Genomic DNA, 18,749 nt, shown 5'->3' with positions numbered 1-18,749 from the left:
ATATTAGAATGTCATTTAAAAATAAATAACATAAACGACCTTTATAAGGAATTAAAAGATTTAAAATGTTTTTCCCAATAAACCTTAATACTTTAATATTTACAAATGATATGGAAATTCTTCATCTCATTTATAAACATGTTAAATTATGTAAATACAAGTTGTAAACGTAATATAATAGGCATAATTTGTTAATGTGGTTTGAAAAAATAAAAAAAAAATAATATATATAAAAAAACACATAATAAAATAATAACAAAAAAATAATAAATAAAAAAAAAGAAAAAAAATAGAAACAAAAATAAAAAAAGAATAAAAAAAAAGAAGTAAAAAAAAGTGTTTCGCACAAATTAAAATATATATTAAAAAAACAGTAAAATAATTAAAAAAAAAACAAAATAAAAAAAAAGCTACACAATGTGCCAATGTATCTATAAAAATAATATTGTAGAATGTACTTATGTTTATAAGAAATTTATGACTATGAATCTGCAATCAATCACAAACAAGTCTGGCTAATTGGCTCTGCCAAAGCCATTTAAAAAAAAAAAAAGGTTTATAACCACCTTTCTCAACAATTCCCTTTAAAATGTTGAGATATTCTTTAGATGCGGCCTCATCCCATTTTATTTTCAAATTATGCATAAACTAAACAAGTGGAAATAGAAAAGGGTGTGCATCGAGATTGCGTTTGCGCGAGAATGACAACATGGGGCCGTTATAGCGAAACATTTTAGGCCGTAAATCGAAACCGTTCCGGAATTGAACAGGACCGTTATAGCGAAATGCCGTATACAGAGCGGCCGTATAGCGAGGTATGGGTGCAGTGTCAAAATTTGATAACAGTGGAATAAACTTGTCTGAGGTTGGACCAATTACAAACAAGCATTACGGCGCGGAAAATTTGATGAATTACTCCTCTTGGTTTAAAAACGGACCATAGATAAAAGTAAACTTCATATTCGGATTCAGCGACCTCGAAAACATAAAGAATGACCAAAATTGGTCATTCACCTTAAAGTTGATTTTCGTGGTCGGTATAACGTCATTTTAGGGGTTGCCGCCGCTGGCCCATTTTAGTTAGGGTATATTTTGGCACTTTTCGAGTAGTAAAAGAAACTAAAACAATAGAAGTATAATTTATTATAACATTTCAATAAATTTTTAGGTGATTGTAAATTTCCAACTTAATATTAAGGTTTGTCTAAAAATTATTTTATTAAAACAGCACTTCAAGCATTATTTGTCATTGTTTGCACTTATAACTGATATGTGTTAGATAGATAAAAAGTTATTGCTATTATTTTGAGTATAAACTGTAGCAAGCCGGACTTATATAGTATGTACTACAGTACCCACAAGTTTACCAACAACCGATTCATGAATTGTAGTTGTCACATAGTGAAAGAGTTTTTTCATTTAGGCTTATATGTTTCGACAACATGGTCATAAAAATAGTTACAATACAAACGTAGGTACAGTGTGTACAGTTACAATATCTTCCTATGTCATCCCAATCAAAGGAGGTTGGCAACCACATTTATAAAAGTTTCTCTGGTCTTACAAGCGAGGAATAATTCCGCTACCTCCATGATTGTCCAGTCCAAAATTCAAAGTCTTCGATCCTCTCAACTATTTGCTCTAACCGTCCAGTGTTGTTAATGTCAAGTCCCATTTGGGCGCATTCGCTATTTACTGCATCTATAAGTTATAGTAAAGTTTGTTACTCTTCCATACTCTCAACCATAATTACCGTATACTAAATCACAAATTCACCTATAGCGATTCTTGTGTCGGCCAGTCTACTGATCTGATTGTTCCATTCTTTTTTCTATTTGGTCTTCACTCGTTTATAATCTGTACATTACATTTTGTTCTAAGGTCGTCACTCTTTATTCGGTCTCTCAGTGTGTTTCCTGTATTTCTTAGCTCGTTTCTGCTGCAGCACTGTCTATGATTTGGATGTCTTATGCCTTAGGTCATGATTCTGATGCTTACGTCATTATTGGTCTTATACTGACCTTATAGATTCTTGATTTCGTATCAATTAATATGTCGATTACACCAAATAGTGTTATCAAGGCATTGTGCTAAATCTATTTGCTTTTTATTATACTTGATCTCGGATTTCTTTTCAACGTCTCTTGATCTCGATTTTTGGCCCTTCGCTTCGTTATCGAACGTATTCGCTTCGTATCTGTTTAGTAGTTTAGTGTACAGATAGCGAATGATCGATAACGAAGCGAAGGGTCAAAAATCGAAGGCCTCGACCTCGATTTTTGACCCTTCGCTTCGTTATCGAACGTATTCGCTTCGTATCTGTTTAGTGTACAGATAGCGAATGATCGATAACGAAGCGAAGAGTCAAAAATCGAGGCCCTGTCTAGCTGAAGCTGGACAGTGTAAGGTAATTTATTTCCATTACTTGTTCAATGCTAACTTCATCTCTTCATTGTACAAGAAATGTATTACATTTTCAAGCCCTACTATGTCAAATGCCTTCTTCAAGTCAATCAAACATAAATTATAATGTGGTTATTAAATCGCTTAAATCGCTTAGCTGAAGTAAGTCGTGAATTCAATTTATGACATAAAAAATAAGATACAGTGTGTCCCCGAAAATAGTGCGTTCCTTAAAGGTATAGGTAGAAGGCACAATGTAGTGCAAAAAAGTGTTATAACATTTTTTTCTAAATTGATCCGTTTGGCCAAAAAACGAAAATACATTTTGATATGCAAATTGAAGTCTGGCAACAACGCTAAACTCAAAAATCTAGATTAAAAAAGTAGGTTTGTAGGTCAGTTGCATCTGGTAGGTAAAATAATGTAAATATCAACCAAACCCATATCCATTATTTTGCAGGTAGGTACCTATGATGTCAACAACCCCAAAAATCACACCTTAATAGTAAATAAACAAGGGGTTATTAGGTTAAATTTCCACAGTCACAGCAAGTTCTTGTAGGCCACGTTGCCATGCCATTCAAATTTATGAAAATAAAAATTCACTTATATGGAAAACAATGTATTTTTTTTATTGGAAACGGGTAACTTTGGAAAAAAATGTTATACGACTTTTTTGTTCTAAATTGTGCATTATATCCATACCTTAAAGAAACGCACTATTTTCGGGGACACCCTGTATAATACTGCCGAGTTCGATTTTTCGTAAACTTTTGGACTGTGTAGTATTAGTTTAAAATTAATAATAAATTTAGAGATCACAGTTGAATTGTTGCACACTACAATTATTTATTAGATACGTTAACCCTGAGTCAAGCTTGCTATTTACATTTTTACAAACGTCAAAAATTCAGCGACAAAAATTCAACGTTCAAAATTAATCTTAAAATGATAGGTTCCTACGCTTGCAAAATTATTATCTTTAAATTCCTAATTACTAAAAATCACAATGTATCAGGTTGCTTACTAAACCTACTAATAAAGTATTAAAGATAAAAAGATTTTTCCGCAAATCGCCAGGAAATTTTGACATTCCTGTCAAAATTTCTTGAAGAAAAAGTCAGGACTTCCTTACTGTAAGGAAATGTCATTTCCTTACTGTAAGGAAATGATATTTCCGTACAGTTGTTAGTGTTCTACATAAATGATAGAAAATTATTAATAATCCATAAAACGTCTGTATGCATTTTCGTACTTTTCTCTTGATTTCTTTGGCAATAATTCTAATGAAGCAGTATTCACTGCCTCAACCAGCTCTGGAGGAGTCCCAGGAATGGAAATTTCATCATTACTTATCATTTTACTTTCGAGAACACCAGCAATTAAATTTATAAGCGTCAAGTTTGACAATTCAACCTCAATACGTTTCCATAGTAACCCAAGTAATTTTATTAGGAATTTCAAAGCACCATTTATTTGGGAATAAAATTATCGCGTTTTTTTAAATCAATCAATATCTGTCGAATTTTAAACGATTTGCGGAAAAATAGTATGTTTACCTCGTAGGAAAAGCCACATTCCTGGACTCTGTGCTGACGACACAGTCGTCCAGGAATGTTAAGCTTTTCCTACCCGGTAAACAATGTACTAATGTTGCAAAAACAACAATTTAAATTAATTTTATTTTGTTCCCGTTTTTCATAAATATTGTATGTTGAATCTTTTGGAACAGACTGTACCTCTTTACGGATAAAGATTTTCGATTATAAGTGTAAACGCGTTGTGTTCTATAAAAACACCAGACGTGTCTCATTAAGATTAATGTGCATCAAAATGCATCTAACAAAATTAAAGGCAGTTCATCTCAAGTTCGCAAAGCAAGTGTGTTCCTTTCTCGCGAGCAAATAATACAGTATTTCGTAGGGATGCACTCGAGGCCAGCCGAGCCGAACTATTGACAAGCTTGAGCTCGGCCCAAGCTCGGCTTGAACTTCGAGCTGCAAGTTGAGCTTGTGGCTCGTGTCGGCTTGGCTCGTAGCTCGTTCGAACCGAACCGAGCTTGAAAACGTAATAATGAATGTAAAATTCAATATACGTAGCAATTTACGGACACACTGTATATTAAAAATACATATTTGTAGTCTAAATTACTTACTCTCAAACATAAGTGTCAATCGTAGCAGAAATAAATGAATTAGAAAAAGTATTAGAGCATTAGCTAAAATATTGACAAGCTCGTTAAGGAAAGCTCAGCTCGTTTCGAATTCAGCTCGGCTCGGCTCAAAAGAAACAAACCGAGCTAAGCTCTAGCTTGTAACCATCCCTAAGTGCTTGGTTATAAATCACTGTATCGCTATTTTAACCTGTCTTCTTGATGTGCCATCACCTCTAAGAAGGTTGGCAACCATCATGGCAATTCGCACTTTCGATACCGCTGCTCTAAAGAGATCAGCAGAAGTGCAGTTAAACCCAGCTCTCGATTTTTTAACCAGGAGATGTGTCTTCTTCCACGACTCCTTCTACCCTGTATTTTTCCTTGTATATTAATAACAACAAGTTCTAACGCTTGCCCCTCATGACATGTCCCAGATATTATAGTTGTCTAATTTTAATTGTATTTAAAACCTCTTCATCTTTTCCCATTCTTTTCAACACCTCGACATTGGTAACTCTCAGTGGCGACGCGTGACTTTTTCTAAAGTGTTACCAAAACCAGATGCAAAAAATCTTATTTAAAAAAAATGAAGATATGGCTAAATGTGTATATAGGTATAATAATATCATTTTGTATATCACTTCAAACTCTTGAAAAAACAGTTGATGTTTCTAGATGTTGGCAAAATTTTTGATCTTTTTTGACAATGAATGTTAACAATTCCCTGTAATTGCTTCGATTGTCAGAGTCGTCGCCCTCAAAATGACCACGAAACGCTAATTCTTGTTTGACCAAAAAACATACGGTATCTATTATAAGTGTGCTAAGGATATACCTATCTATTGTTTAACAAACTTATTATGTTTAGCAATATTTGCTTTAAAAGCTGGGTTAAGAGACCTTTCGATTCTTGTTTTGCCAAACTGAATCAAATTGGGTATACATCTTACATGTAGGTAACGGAGAAATTTCACGTTTCTTTTTTAAAACTCTAAAACTATTTAAATCGTGAACCTGGTCCACCCATTTTCCTGTAGAAACCAGAAGACATGGCCAACAATACAGTCTATTTTTCTTGCAACCACATAACCAAGGATTTTCACTGTAACAACTAAATTTAAAATATCGAACTACTTTTTTGATTCCTTTTTTAAATTGTTTAAAATAGGTCTTTCATTTTCAATAATCTCATTTTTTTCTTCAAAATTATACAAGGAGAATTACTTTTCAAGTAGTGGATCGATTACGCAGCGACACTCATTCATGGTTAACTCCACGCACACTTTTTATAGGTACTGTAACCAAATTTAAATCTGGTAACAGGGCTACTGAAATACGTCATTTCATCGTCATAAAATATTTATTTGCAAGATTTTTAACTGTTACCAATGGTAACAGTGGTTACATGCACGCTTCGCCAGTGGTAACTCTATCCACACAACTTCTTAATATCCTTCTGTAGGCCCATAATTCGAAGGCTTCTAATCTGTCCGAAACATCTTTCTTTAATGTCCAAGCTTCCAACCCATGAAATAATAGGAGAACACGTAGCATCTCCGAAGTTTTATCTTTAAAGAAATTTCGTGTACTTATAAGGGTATACTTAAATAACATTTTCTTTGAATTTTATTAACTTATGAAAATAATTTAAGTCTCTTATTACTTTATTAGCAGTTTTAATACTGTTCACATAGGTAGTAAACTGTGGTTTCCAAATCCAAACCAGTGCTTTATGCGGTGCCGGATAAAGGGGTGGGCAAGCCGGGCACCAAATTTTGAGGGGCGCCGATATAAAAATAAAATATATTTTTACATTCATGTTTTTTTTCTTAGATTTTATAAATTAAAATTGTTCATGTTCAAAATCAGCATACGTAAAAAATTGTATCTAAAGAAAAATTAAGATTGCAAAATTATTATGCGAAATCTTTTATAGTCGGTTCGCTAAACTCAGACACAACTGGCTAGTGATTTTAGTAAATAACTCTGCCAATTTGGTAAAATTGGCAAAAAAATAATTACAAAATAGTTAATAATTACTCAATAGTTAGTAATTTTGCCAATTTTGGCAAAATTGACCAAAAACAAAAAAATTACCTACTAAAATTACTAGCCAGTTGTTTCTGATTTAGCGAACCGACTATACCTAAATATATGTTAATGTGGACTATTTATTTTATTAAACTATAAAGATTTTCTAGTCAAATTATAAAGGTCCTAGTGCAATCATATTAGTGGATGAAAAACAATAAATAAGAAAAGGCTCGTTTTCCCTCTTTTTTGTATTTATTGCTATTTTACAGCAAGGCTAATAAATTAAAACATTTTAGAAAATTCAATTATCGCTATTTTATTTAAGTATGACCCCACCAAAATGAATCGTTTTAAAGTTATAAAAGCAAGAAAGGTAGAAAAAATGATGTTTTTAGTAATTTTGAAACATTTTAATTTATTTATTAATATTCCCGACCTATTTGAGATATAGGTCTGGATCCCGCGTATGAAAAAAAAGTTAATTAATAGCAAGCTGAAAATTTGTTAATAGCTTAAGGGTGTCTAGTCGGACAAACTTTGATATATGGGAACACTGAAACAGGGGCAGTTTTAATTGTGGAACAGGTTAAAAATTTGGAACGGTCAGACCACGAAAACGGCACATGTATTTTGTCCGACAGAACAGACTTAAAGTCTCCGAACAGAGATTAAACTCTCATGCAACAATCAGACTGCTATTTATCACCAACTGGGCGTTTTAATGAGTGGAACATGTAGAATATGTCAAATGACAGGAATTATGACAGGTGATAAATAGCGGTCTGATTTTTGGATGAGAGTTTAATCTCTGTTCGGAGAGTTTAAGTCTATTCCGTCGGACAAAATAAATGTGCCGTTTTCTTGGTCTGACCATTCCAAATTTTTAACCTGTTCCACAATTAAAACTGCCCCTGTTCCAGTGTTCCCATAAATCAAAGTTTATCCGACTAGACACCCTTAAGCTATTAACAAATTTTCAGCTTGCTAATAATCAACTTTTTTTGCATACGCGGGATCCAGACCTAATAGGCATGGATCCCGTGTACCAAAAAAGTTTATTAATACCAAGCTGAAAATTTGTTAATAGCTTAACGGTGTCTAGTCGGACAAACTTTGATGTACGGGAACACTGGAAAAGGGGAAGTTTTAATTGTGGAACAGGTTACAGGTTTTGAACGTCAGACTACGAAAAGGTCCCATGTATTTTGTCGGACAGAACTTCTAATTGGTTTGTTACCCTTTTATTAAACTCTCTTGCAAAAATCAGACTGCTATTTACCACCAAAAAATTGCTGTTATTTGACATGTTCTACGTGTCGGACTTATTAAAATGCCCAATATATCTGTCACATGAACATTTTTTCATATATTATAATATAAAATTTGCTATTGAATAAACTTAACAACAATCTGCTAGTTTTCACGATCATAAACTTGTCAGGATGACACGTTCCTCAATTAATTAATTAATTAATTAATTAATTAAAACTTGTCCTGTTCCAGTGTTCCCGTCCATCAAAGTTTGTCCGACTAAACACCGTGAAGCTATTAACAAATTTTCAGCTTGCTATTAATAAACTTTGTTTTGGTATGCGGGATCCAGGCCTAAGAGGGAGGATAATTAAAATTATCATTGCTGAAGTTATCACATATCTTTTTCTGCAAAAATCAGACTGCCATTTGTCACATCCACCTCAAAACAGATCCGCCCTTAGACAAAGCAAAAACGGCGGGTTCGTTAGAAACAATATTCCCATGAGATTTTTTTGCACAATCACATTCGTGAAACATCCCAGATAAGGTTCAAGAAGTCGCCCACGTGAAAAGTGGTCCAAATTTTTTTTTAACAATTTTTTTAATCAAATTGCAAAAATCAATATGTTTGGCCCGTACAAATATTTGTTAGGTTTTTTGGACCATTCTGAACAAAAAAGGGCTCTTGTAATTTTTCCCTAAAGTTGATCGTTTTCGAGTTCTAAACAATTTAAAATTAAAAAAACGAAAAATGGCGATATTCAAGGCTCAATAAATTGGTAAAAGTTATTATTATGAAAGTCAGAAAGTGACTAAATCAAAGTTTAAAGCCCCCTCTACAAGATCCTGAAGAAATTTTTGTCATTATTTTATTACTAAACTGTTATTTTTAAGTAATAATAATGAACACCTGCACGTATTAGGCGGCCGTCTATGGTGAGTGCGAGAGAGATGTCATTTCGGCAGTGCAATGGGGATCTTACTCTCGTACTCACATTTTACAGCCGCGTCAATACGATCTTACGGCTTATTGTTAATAATAATTAAAACTAACAGCTTAGTAATAAATTAATGATACAAATTTCTTCAGGATCATGTAGAGGATCATCAAATTCTGTTCAACAAAAATGCTTAGTGTTTATAGTTTGAAATAAACAGATGGCGTTTGTAAAAAATAACAAAAAAACCTAGTTATTAAGTCTTAAAAATGGCCATTTTCGCGTTTTTCAAATTTTAAATTGCTTATAACTCGAAAACCATCAACTTTAGACAAAAATTACAACAAACTTTTTTGTCCAGAATGGTTTAAAAAACCTAAAAAAAATTGTCAGGACCAAAAATAGAAATTTTTGCAATTTGATTAAAAAAAGTGTTAAAAAAAATTTGGACCACTTTTCGCGTGGGCGACTTCTTGAACCTTATTCTGGGGTGTATTACAAATGTGATTACTTATGCAAAAAAATCTCATGGTAATATTTTTTCCAACGAACCCGCCGTTTTCGAATTGTCTATCTGGTCTAACTGGAGGGTATGAAATCGACATTTTTCGACAAAAACCCACCCGCCTCAAATTTTTGATAAAATTTTCACCGTATAATTGGTTTTCTTCAGCAAATATTTATTGTAAATATTAATCATGTTATTACTCCATAAAATCTGTAATGATCTAATGATAGCATTGTAGGTATATTTTGAGCTTCTAATAATAACCTTCATTTCTACTTTATTGAAAACACTTCAACATAAATTTGTACAATGCTATCTAATATATCATCAGACCACCAAAAAAACTTTTCCAATAAAAGCAATCAAAAATATACTTAGTTTTGTTACGTCGACAATATTTTTTATTGATGTTCAAAGTTTGTCGATTTTCTGTTTTGTTGATTTATTAGGAAAGAGGATTAATTTGCCAATACATTTTATAATTTGTAGTACATTTTGACTTTTAGATTTGGAAACCATAGGTACAACCTGTAACGATTATTAAATATGCATGTATAAGATATGTAAAAGGTTATCTTAGTTGGACCCACTTTTTAAAAAGTCTGTAATGGTCTAAAAATTCCCGTATACCCAGTCAACCTCGCCCTTAGGGCAGGCAAAATTAAAGCACAAACAGTCACATCGCTTAGTAAGTTCGCACATTCGCATAGTAATATGTACATCTTGTCTCCTTTTGGACTCAACGATTTGTGAAGGGAAATACGCCTCAAGCCTGCTGCTTGTGGTAGATATCGGTAGATCATTCTTGCACCTGAAACAAATAATATAAGAGTTATGTTTGACGGCATTTTAAGTTATCTAGGACATATATGTTATATAGATTTCCAAAAGGCGTTTGACAGAGTTCAACATGGTAAACTCATACATGCATTGAAACACATACAGCTAAATCCCAAGAATATTAATTTAATCCAAAAACCAATAGGTCAAAATCTATAGGTACTACAATCAAACAGCGGTCGTACGGGTAGAAGATAGTGAGACAAACCAAGTGGAAATTCAAAAAGGAGTCAGACAGGGATGCGTGCTGTCGCTACAATTATTTAATGTGTATTCCCAACTAATATTTCAGTAGGCACTATGGGAAAGAACTGAAGGTGTAAGGATTGGAGGGAGCATAATTGGAGGGAGACTATACATAATCCAAATGATTGTCAGTTACTACAGGAGGACCTGACCTCAGTTATAGAATGGTTTAGGGACAACAATATGATCTTGAATATTAAGAAATGTGGAGTCATATCTTTTACTCGCAAAATCGACTACATTCAAAATAATTATAGAATTGACAACTGTGTAGTATCTAGGAAAACCAAATGTAAAGATTTACAGGCTAACATGAAATATACCTACAGGCTAACATGAAATTTAATGAACACTATATACATATTGTTAATAAGGCCTACAAAATATTGGGATTTGTAATAAGAAATTCCAAACACTTTAGTATAAACACAACCATTAGACTATATAACGCTTTAGTCAGACCAAACTTAGAATATGCATCAGTGGTATGGGCTCCTGAAGCCAAATTTCATATTAATCATATAGAAAAGGTACAAAAAAGATTTCTAAGGTATTTATACCTTAAGAAATACAATGTGTATAGTCACCTTACGCCATCAAAAGAGTTGCTTCAAATATTTGGCTTGCAGTCATTAGACAAAGAAGAAATATGCATTGTGTTGTGTTTATACATAATATTATTAACAATGTTAAATATAAGACATGTGGTTTGATCAATTTTATTAGGTTTCATGTGCCAAAGGTCAACCTAAGAGTAAACAGTAATGACCTATTTTCTTGTAGTCCATATAATCCTTGTGCAATAATAAACTATATGCAATATCAGTGTAATGCATTAATAAAGATCTGTGATATAGACCTCTTTAACTGCAGTGTAAGGGATATTAAAAAATGTTATCATCAATAGATAAGTAATGGGCTCAATTTTAAAATTTTATTAACTTGTGTCTTTTTTTAATGTGTTTACTTTCTGTACTTTTATTTTGTACTTGTGTGTATATTGTATTTATTTGTACTTTTTGTGTGTATATTGTTATACCAAGTAATAAGCACTCTTACATGTAATTACTACCTAGGTGGTGTTTGTAAGTTTTAAATAAAATAATAATAATAAATAATAATAATATACTAAATAATAATAATAATAATAATAATAATACGGAATACTGCAAGACACTCAAGATACGATCCAGAAAACAACACAGCCCAACAGTGCCTGGATACGTTAAAACAAAGACTCTCCGTTTATTCAGGACGAATAAGAAGGTACAAAGTGAGTAACAACCGAAAATCCGACAATGCCCTTTTTGAGACTGCTGAGAAGGCGTTCTATCGAAAACTCAATTCCACCGTAGAAAATCTCGATAAGTCTTATCCAAGCCAAGAAGAAATTCATGAGTTTTGGGGAAATCAACTTTCCACACCAGCTGCTCTTAACAACAATGCTGGATGGATCGAAGATACGGCACAGAACTGCCAACACTACACTACTACTCTCTACGAACCCTTCACCACTGAAGAAGTCTCAAATATCATCAAAGAGCTTCATAACTGGAAATCTCCTGGACCAGACGGAGTTCAAAACTTTTGGCTCAAGAAGTTTTGGAGTGCTCATGAATGCTTATCAACACTAATTAATTATGTTATTTCTAATCCGCAGGATATACCATCATTCCTAACTCAGGGAACCACTTATTTAATACCGAAGGATCAAAATAACACCCAAGATCCAGCAAAATACCGCCCAATTACTTGTCTTCCAACTTTGTATAAATTGGTCACATCCTGTGTAGCCCGGCGTATCTACCAACACTGTGCGCTGAACAATATCATAGAGCCTCAACAGAAAGGATGCGCTAAGGGTTCCATGGGCTGCAAAGAACAACTTATCATCGACTCAGTCATTTCTAATCAAGCATATTCCAAAAAGAGGAACCTATTTACTGCTTTTATTGATTACAAGAAGGCCTTTGATTCAGTGCCGCATGAATGGCTTATAGATATATTGAGAATATATAAAGTCGATGATAATATAGTGACCTTTTTACAACATATAATGACAGAGTGGAAAACTAGAATTCACCTTCAAATACCTGGTGAAAGTAACATCGAAACTGAAAATATCGCAATCAGCCGGGGCCTGTTTCAAGGAGATTCGTTGAGTCCTCTGTGGTTCTGTCTAGCTATGAACCCACTATCTCAGCTATTGAACTCCACAGATGCAGGTTTTAGCATCAAAAATAACAACAATGTGGTGGCGAAGCTTAATCATTTATTGTACATGGATGATTTGAAATTAATGGCTTCCACTCGAAACCAACTCGACGAGATGCTAAAAACTGTAGAAACTTTTTCTAATGATATTAGTATGTACTTCGGACTAGACAAGTGCCGTATTTTAAATATAGTCAGAGGAAAAGTACAGCCCGGAGGATTCGATATGCAAAATGGCCAGAACATCGAGGCCATGGGTGAAAACGATATGTACAAATATCTTGGAGTAAAGCAAGCGCGGAAAATTGACCATAAACAAATGAAAACAGAGATAACTACTGAGTTTATACGAAGGGTAAAACAGCTGCTTCGCTCACACCTTAACAGTAGAAATTTGTTTAAGGCACTAAACACCTACGCATGTTCCGCGCTTAGCTACTCATTTGGTATTGTTAAGTGGACAAAAACAGATATAGAAGCTCTTCAGCGAAAAGTGCGAACACACCTCACAAAGGCACAAAAACACCATCCTAAGAGTGCAGTAGAAAGAACAACATTACCACGGAATCTAGGAGGAAGAGGACTTATGGATATAGGTGAGCAATTAGATAAACAAATTGCTAATTTAAGAACTTATTTTCAGATGCAGGCTGAGACATCTACTCTACATCGCGCTATCTGCGCAGTAGATGACACAACACCGATCAAACTGAGGGAACCAGAAATGCGCATAAACCACCTTACTAAGGACGAAAAAGTGCGCGCCTGGATGGGTAAACCTCTGCACGGGCGACATCCCAATGAGGTCAGCCAAGACTATGTCGACAATATAGCGTCGAACTACTGGTTGACATCAGGAAAGATGTTCCCTGAAACGGAGGGTTCAATACTGGCCATTCAGGATCAGGTTATACCAACCAGAAATTACCTGAAATATATCATCAAAGACCCTCAGGTTCAAAACGACAGATGCCGATATGGATGTCAAGCCCAAGAAACCATCCAACATCTTACAGGGGGCTGCCAGGCATTTGCTGCAACTGAATACAAGGAACGGCATGATGCAGTAGCAAAAATCCTTCATCAAGAGATAGCTATCAAGCTGGGACTTCTCCAAACAGACCATCTCCCGTATTATCAATACGTCCCTGAGAGTATGCTTGAGGATGGCAACTACAAGCTATACTGGGACCGCACTGTGCTCACAGACCAAACAGTGGCACATAATAGACCAGATCTCGTACTAGTTAATAAATTAACAAGACAAACAACACTAATTGATGTGGCGATACCTAACAACAATAATCTACGTAGTAAATTTACTGAAAAGATCGCCAAATACAGAGATCTAGAAATTCAAATACGAAGGCAATGGAGAATGCAAAGTACCCAGACGATACCGATTATTATTTCTACTACTGGAGTCATTCCGAAGACCCTCCTCGAAAGCATAAAAAAGCTGGGTCTGAATGAACATCTTTATAAGGCCATGCAGAAAGCTGTACTACTCGCGACGGCCAGATGCGTACGAAAATTTCTGGGAGATACACCTGCATTCCAAGTCACCTAGGGCTCGATAACACGGAAAGAGTCCCACCAGAGCTCAATCCTTTTGATACCGTAGGTATCTGGGATGAGTCAATTTTCCCCTTAGAGGGAGTGTGAGCCGTATGGCTAAATCTGATAATAATAATAATAATATAATAATAATATAATAATTAATAACATAAGATTTGCAGACGATACCGCAATCGTGGGAGAAGATATATACGATTTATAAATTCTTCTAGATATCATTAACAGAGAAAGCAAAAAGATGGGACTAACAATGAATATAAATAAAACCAAATTCATGGTGATCTCAAAAAACCCTGTTGACAACATACCTACATCTGACATTGGAGGGTAAACCGATAGAGAGGGTCGAGAAGTATAAATAATAATAATAATAATTTATTCAACAATAATAGGTACAATCTTTTTAGATATTTACAGCTAAAGTGAATAAATTAACCCGAAGGTCTCCGAGAGGTGTGGATACACCTGTTTCGGTAAATATGATATAAAATAATAAATAATAACATATTAACGTAAATAACATAAATAACATAAATAGCAACATAATACAATATAATATAATACAATAAATAGATAGGTACGTTTTTTTTAATTGTAGATACACAGTTATGTTTTAGTAAATATGATACGTAGAATAAATAATATAATGAAAACAATAAAATAAAAACTTAGTTTAAGAATAAAGCACGAATAATTAATTTTTTTTTAAAACAATTATGTATGGCTCAATTAGTTAGTAATATTTTTGAAGAATGGTGTATATACGCATGTTTTATTAAATATGATAAAAATAATAAGCAAAATAAATCAGTTTAAAACAATATAAAATTTGAAATATAGGTATAAAAATTGGTAGTGACTCTAGAGTTTCATTTATTTTTTTTATGTATGTAAATTTAAGCTACTATAATGATGTCACAAAAATTTCTTGTTTGTTCCATCAGAAATGATTTTAATTTCTTTTTAAATAGAAGAACATTCTTAGTATTTTTGATATCATTGGGGATATGATTATATATTTTTGGGGCTAGAAATAGAAAACTTCTTTGACAGAAGGACTTTGTCATTTTCGGAATCATATAAAGGTGTTTGCCTCTTGTATCATGCTCATGTGATGGTAAATTGTTGTCTGTTTTCATGGTGTGATATTTTAAAGACACACAAAGAAAGTATAACTGTTTCAAGTCAAATATATTACTATCCTTATATAATCTATCTGTAGAGTAGGTGTATGGTTTAGACATAATAATTTTCAGAAATTTTCTTTGTCTGATTTCCAGTGGGAGAATATGTGTTTTTAGGGCGCTTCCCCAAGCCAGTATACCATAACGGAGATGACTTTCTACTAGTCCCTAATATAGTGTGCGAAGGTTTATATTAGGTATGTGTTTTTAAGATGTTTAAACTTATACAGGATAAACTCTAGCTTTTTAATGATATATTTAATGTGAAAGTCCCATTTTAGATGTGTATCTATAAAAACTCCTATATATTTAACATTTGTTACGGGTTTAATATAAAAATTTTGTTTATTATGTGATATTTGAAGGGGTTTGAAAAGATCAGTGGTCAAGTTAGAGTTAAATATTGGTAGATAAACAGTTTTCTTAAAATTGATTGTTAGTATTTTGTAGTCAAACCATTCTTTTATTAGTTGTAGATCACATTCTGCTTTTGTTTTTAATTCATACCAATTCTCAGCATCATAAATAATAGCTGTATCATCAGCAAACCCAATTATGTGCCCTGTACTCTGTAATGAAAATAATCTATTTATATATAGATTAAACAGGACAGGACCTAATACTGTTCCCTGTGGCACTCCATATGTTATACTTCTTTGTCCGCTTATTACTTCGGAGACCCTTACTACCTGTTGTCTCTCAGAGAGGTAACTTCTAAATAATTGTAAACAGTTGTCTCTTATACCAATTTTCTCTAAGGTTTGTAAGAGGTTATTGTGACTAACAGTGTCAAAAGCTTTGGCCAAATCAAGAAATACGCATAAGCAAACTTTATTTTTGTTAAGTGCTTCATATGCTTTAGATGTTAAATTCAAAATGGCATCTTGGGTGGAAGTATTTTGCTTAAAACCAAATTGGTGAGGGGAAATTAAATTATATTTTTTGATATATGCTGTAAGCCTATTTTTCAATAATAATTCAAATATTTTAGAAATATGCGGAATAAGAGATATAGGTCGATAGTTTGCAGCAAGAGTTTTGTCTTCATTTTTGTATATTGGTATGACTACTGTTGTTTTGAAGGCTTTAGGCCATATTCCTTTTTCTATACATATATTGATAATGTGAACCAATGGCTCGAGTATGTATGGTGAAATTGTTTTCAAACATTCTGCATTAATGTCGTCAATACCAGTTGCCTTTTTACACTTTAGTTCATTTATTATTGTTTCTATTTCAAATGTATTTGTAGGTAATAAAATCATTAAAAATAATAAAATCAAAAATACCTCGGAGCAATTATAAACTCACAATTAGTTCAAGATGAGGAGATAAAGATCAAAATAGAAATAGCTCGAAAAGGATTTATAAAATAGGTACAAGTCACTGTTTACAAATAAGACATTTGTCGGTAGATTGAGGTTCGTCGAATGTTATGTTTGGTCGCAACTGCTATATGGGGTAGAAGTTTGGACTCTAAAAGCACAATCCGTAAAAAATTGGAGGCATTCGAAATGTGGCTATATAGACGTATTCTGAAAATTCCTTGGACTGCAAAATTCTCAAACGAAGAAGTTTTAAGAAGAATTGGACATGGCAGAAAGCTTATGAACACGATTAAAATAAGAAAAACATCGTATCTGGGCCACATACTTCGTAACGATAAATACTCTCTGCTACACGTCAACATGCAAGGAAGAGTAGAGGGGAAAAAGGCTTGAGAAGAAAGAAGAAATCTTGGCTGAGGAATATCAGAGATTGGATTAACTTCAGTGTTGAAGAGATATTTCACGTTGCAAAAGACAGAGAAGCATTTAAAAAAGTGATCGCCGACCTTCGTTAGAAGACGGCACAACAAGAAGAAGGATATATTCACGTCCAAGAATTTCGTAAGTAGCGGAATTAGTACATTCGCTGTGCATGACTCCGATTGGAGTGAAAGTGATACTTTACTAAATGCGCATGACTCCGATTGGGGACAGTAACCCGTTGCATTTTAAGACGATACACTTTTGCCACTCCTGGATAAAAAGTGGCAGCGAGTGTGTTAATCCACGTATTTCCATTGGGAATTATAAATACTATGCTAATAAAAGATTGATCACATCGAAATTATTAGACAAAAGAACCGAAATGACTATCTACAGAACATTGATTAGCAGGGCCGCGTTTAGGTCAATTGACGCCCTAGGCAATTCTCTAGTAGCCGCCCTTTAAGCATGTACCTACCATTTTTGCGAAAAGAAAATTTCAAGCAGATTTTTTTATTTAAATAAGAATACATAAAAATTGTCATTCCAGTTCGATCACATCAGATTTCTTTCTTGATTTTTCTTTGGAAAAATCATCTATAATGTCGTCATAATTGATCGCCTTTGTTACGTCACTTTCTATGGACAAAATCGACAAATTGTTAAGACGTTCTTGCGTCATACTTGATCGGAAATTATTTTCATGACTATTTTAAATTCTTGACATTTTCGAAAATGACCTTTCAGCGGACACGTTGGTTGGCAACTGGGAGGCAGAAATAAATGCGCAAAGCAATATCAAAATTAGGGAAAATATCTTTCAATCCACTCTTTTTTAAATATTTAGATATGTCAATTATTGGTGATTGGTGATTTTATTGTGGTATCCAAATGAACCTTTAAGTGAATGCATTCATGTATGAATGATGTAGGTATCTATTAGTGCAGTCAGTGAGGGTATTTGGCTCAGAATTCCATCCTACTATCCTACTGCATCAATTTACTTGATATTTTCACTGTAAGTAGGGAATAGTTCAATAAACAAAGTCTACGATATATCCTATGACGCTTTTAACTTAGGGGTGGTTCCCACCCGTTCTTGGGGGTGGAATTTTTTTTATCAAACTAACACCGGAAGTGGCCAGAGAACCTAATTCTAAGCAATAACTGTTTTATATTTTTTTTGAAAACTCAATACTTTTTGAGTTATTCGTAATTAAAAATTTGCCATTTTCATTGAAAAATGACACTTTTCGGAGACTGTTTTTTTTTTGAGAATACCATAAAAATTGTGCATCTAACGAAAAAAATTATATAAAACATTTTTGTAGTTTATGAAAAATCAGAGAGATTCATTTTTCATAAATCTTCTAGTATTAATAAAAAAAGAGATGGTAGGTGAAAAAAGATTTTTTTTGTGCATGCTCGAATCGGTGTTTTCAACTTAAAATAACAGAGAAATTGTCGATTTTAGGGGTATAATGCTACGGATACCTTTTGTAGTGCTTGAAAAGACCTTTAAAACAAGATCTGTTAAATGTCGGTTACATTCAAACTAAGCGAGATATGGTGCAAAAAAACTTATGACTAATGTATTTTAAGGAAAAATGAGAAGTATATTTAACCCCTCATCCACCAGAATTT

The 18,749-nt window shown here is 33.4% G+C and overlaps 1 protein-coding gene across 5 annotated transcripts in view; it reads right to left on the bottom strand.

The window, feature by feature from the left end:
- Positions 1-1,123: 1,123 nt before the first annotated feature.
- LOC114339129 (uncharacterized) overlaps positions 1,124-18,749 on the bottom strand; it is a 163,746-nt gene continuing 146,120 nt past the window's right edge. For all 5 annotated transcript variants that reach the window (XM_050654898.1, XM_050654901.1, XM_050654902.1 and 2 more), the window contains one exon: positions 1,124-10,103. In XM_050654898.1, the coding sequence (XP_050510855.1) occupies positions 9,886-10,103 (218 nt within the window). In that variant the 3' untranslated portion in view covers positions 1,124-9,885. The remainder of the gene's footprint in view (positions 10,104-18,749) is intronic.

Source organism: Diabrotica virgifera, chromosome 6 (assembly GCF_917563875.1).
Source record: "Diabrotica virgifera virgifera chromosome 6, PGI_DIABVI_V3a".
In the NCBI taxonomy this organism is placed as follows: Eukaryota; Metazoa; Arthropoda; class Insecta; order Coleoptera; family Chrysomelidae; genus Diabrotica; species Diabrotica virgifera.
The sequence above is the reverse complement of the archived record's forward strand: the minus strand, read 5'-3'. Positions and strand labels throughout refer to the sequence as shown.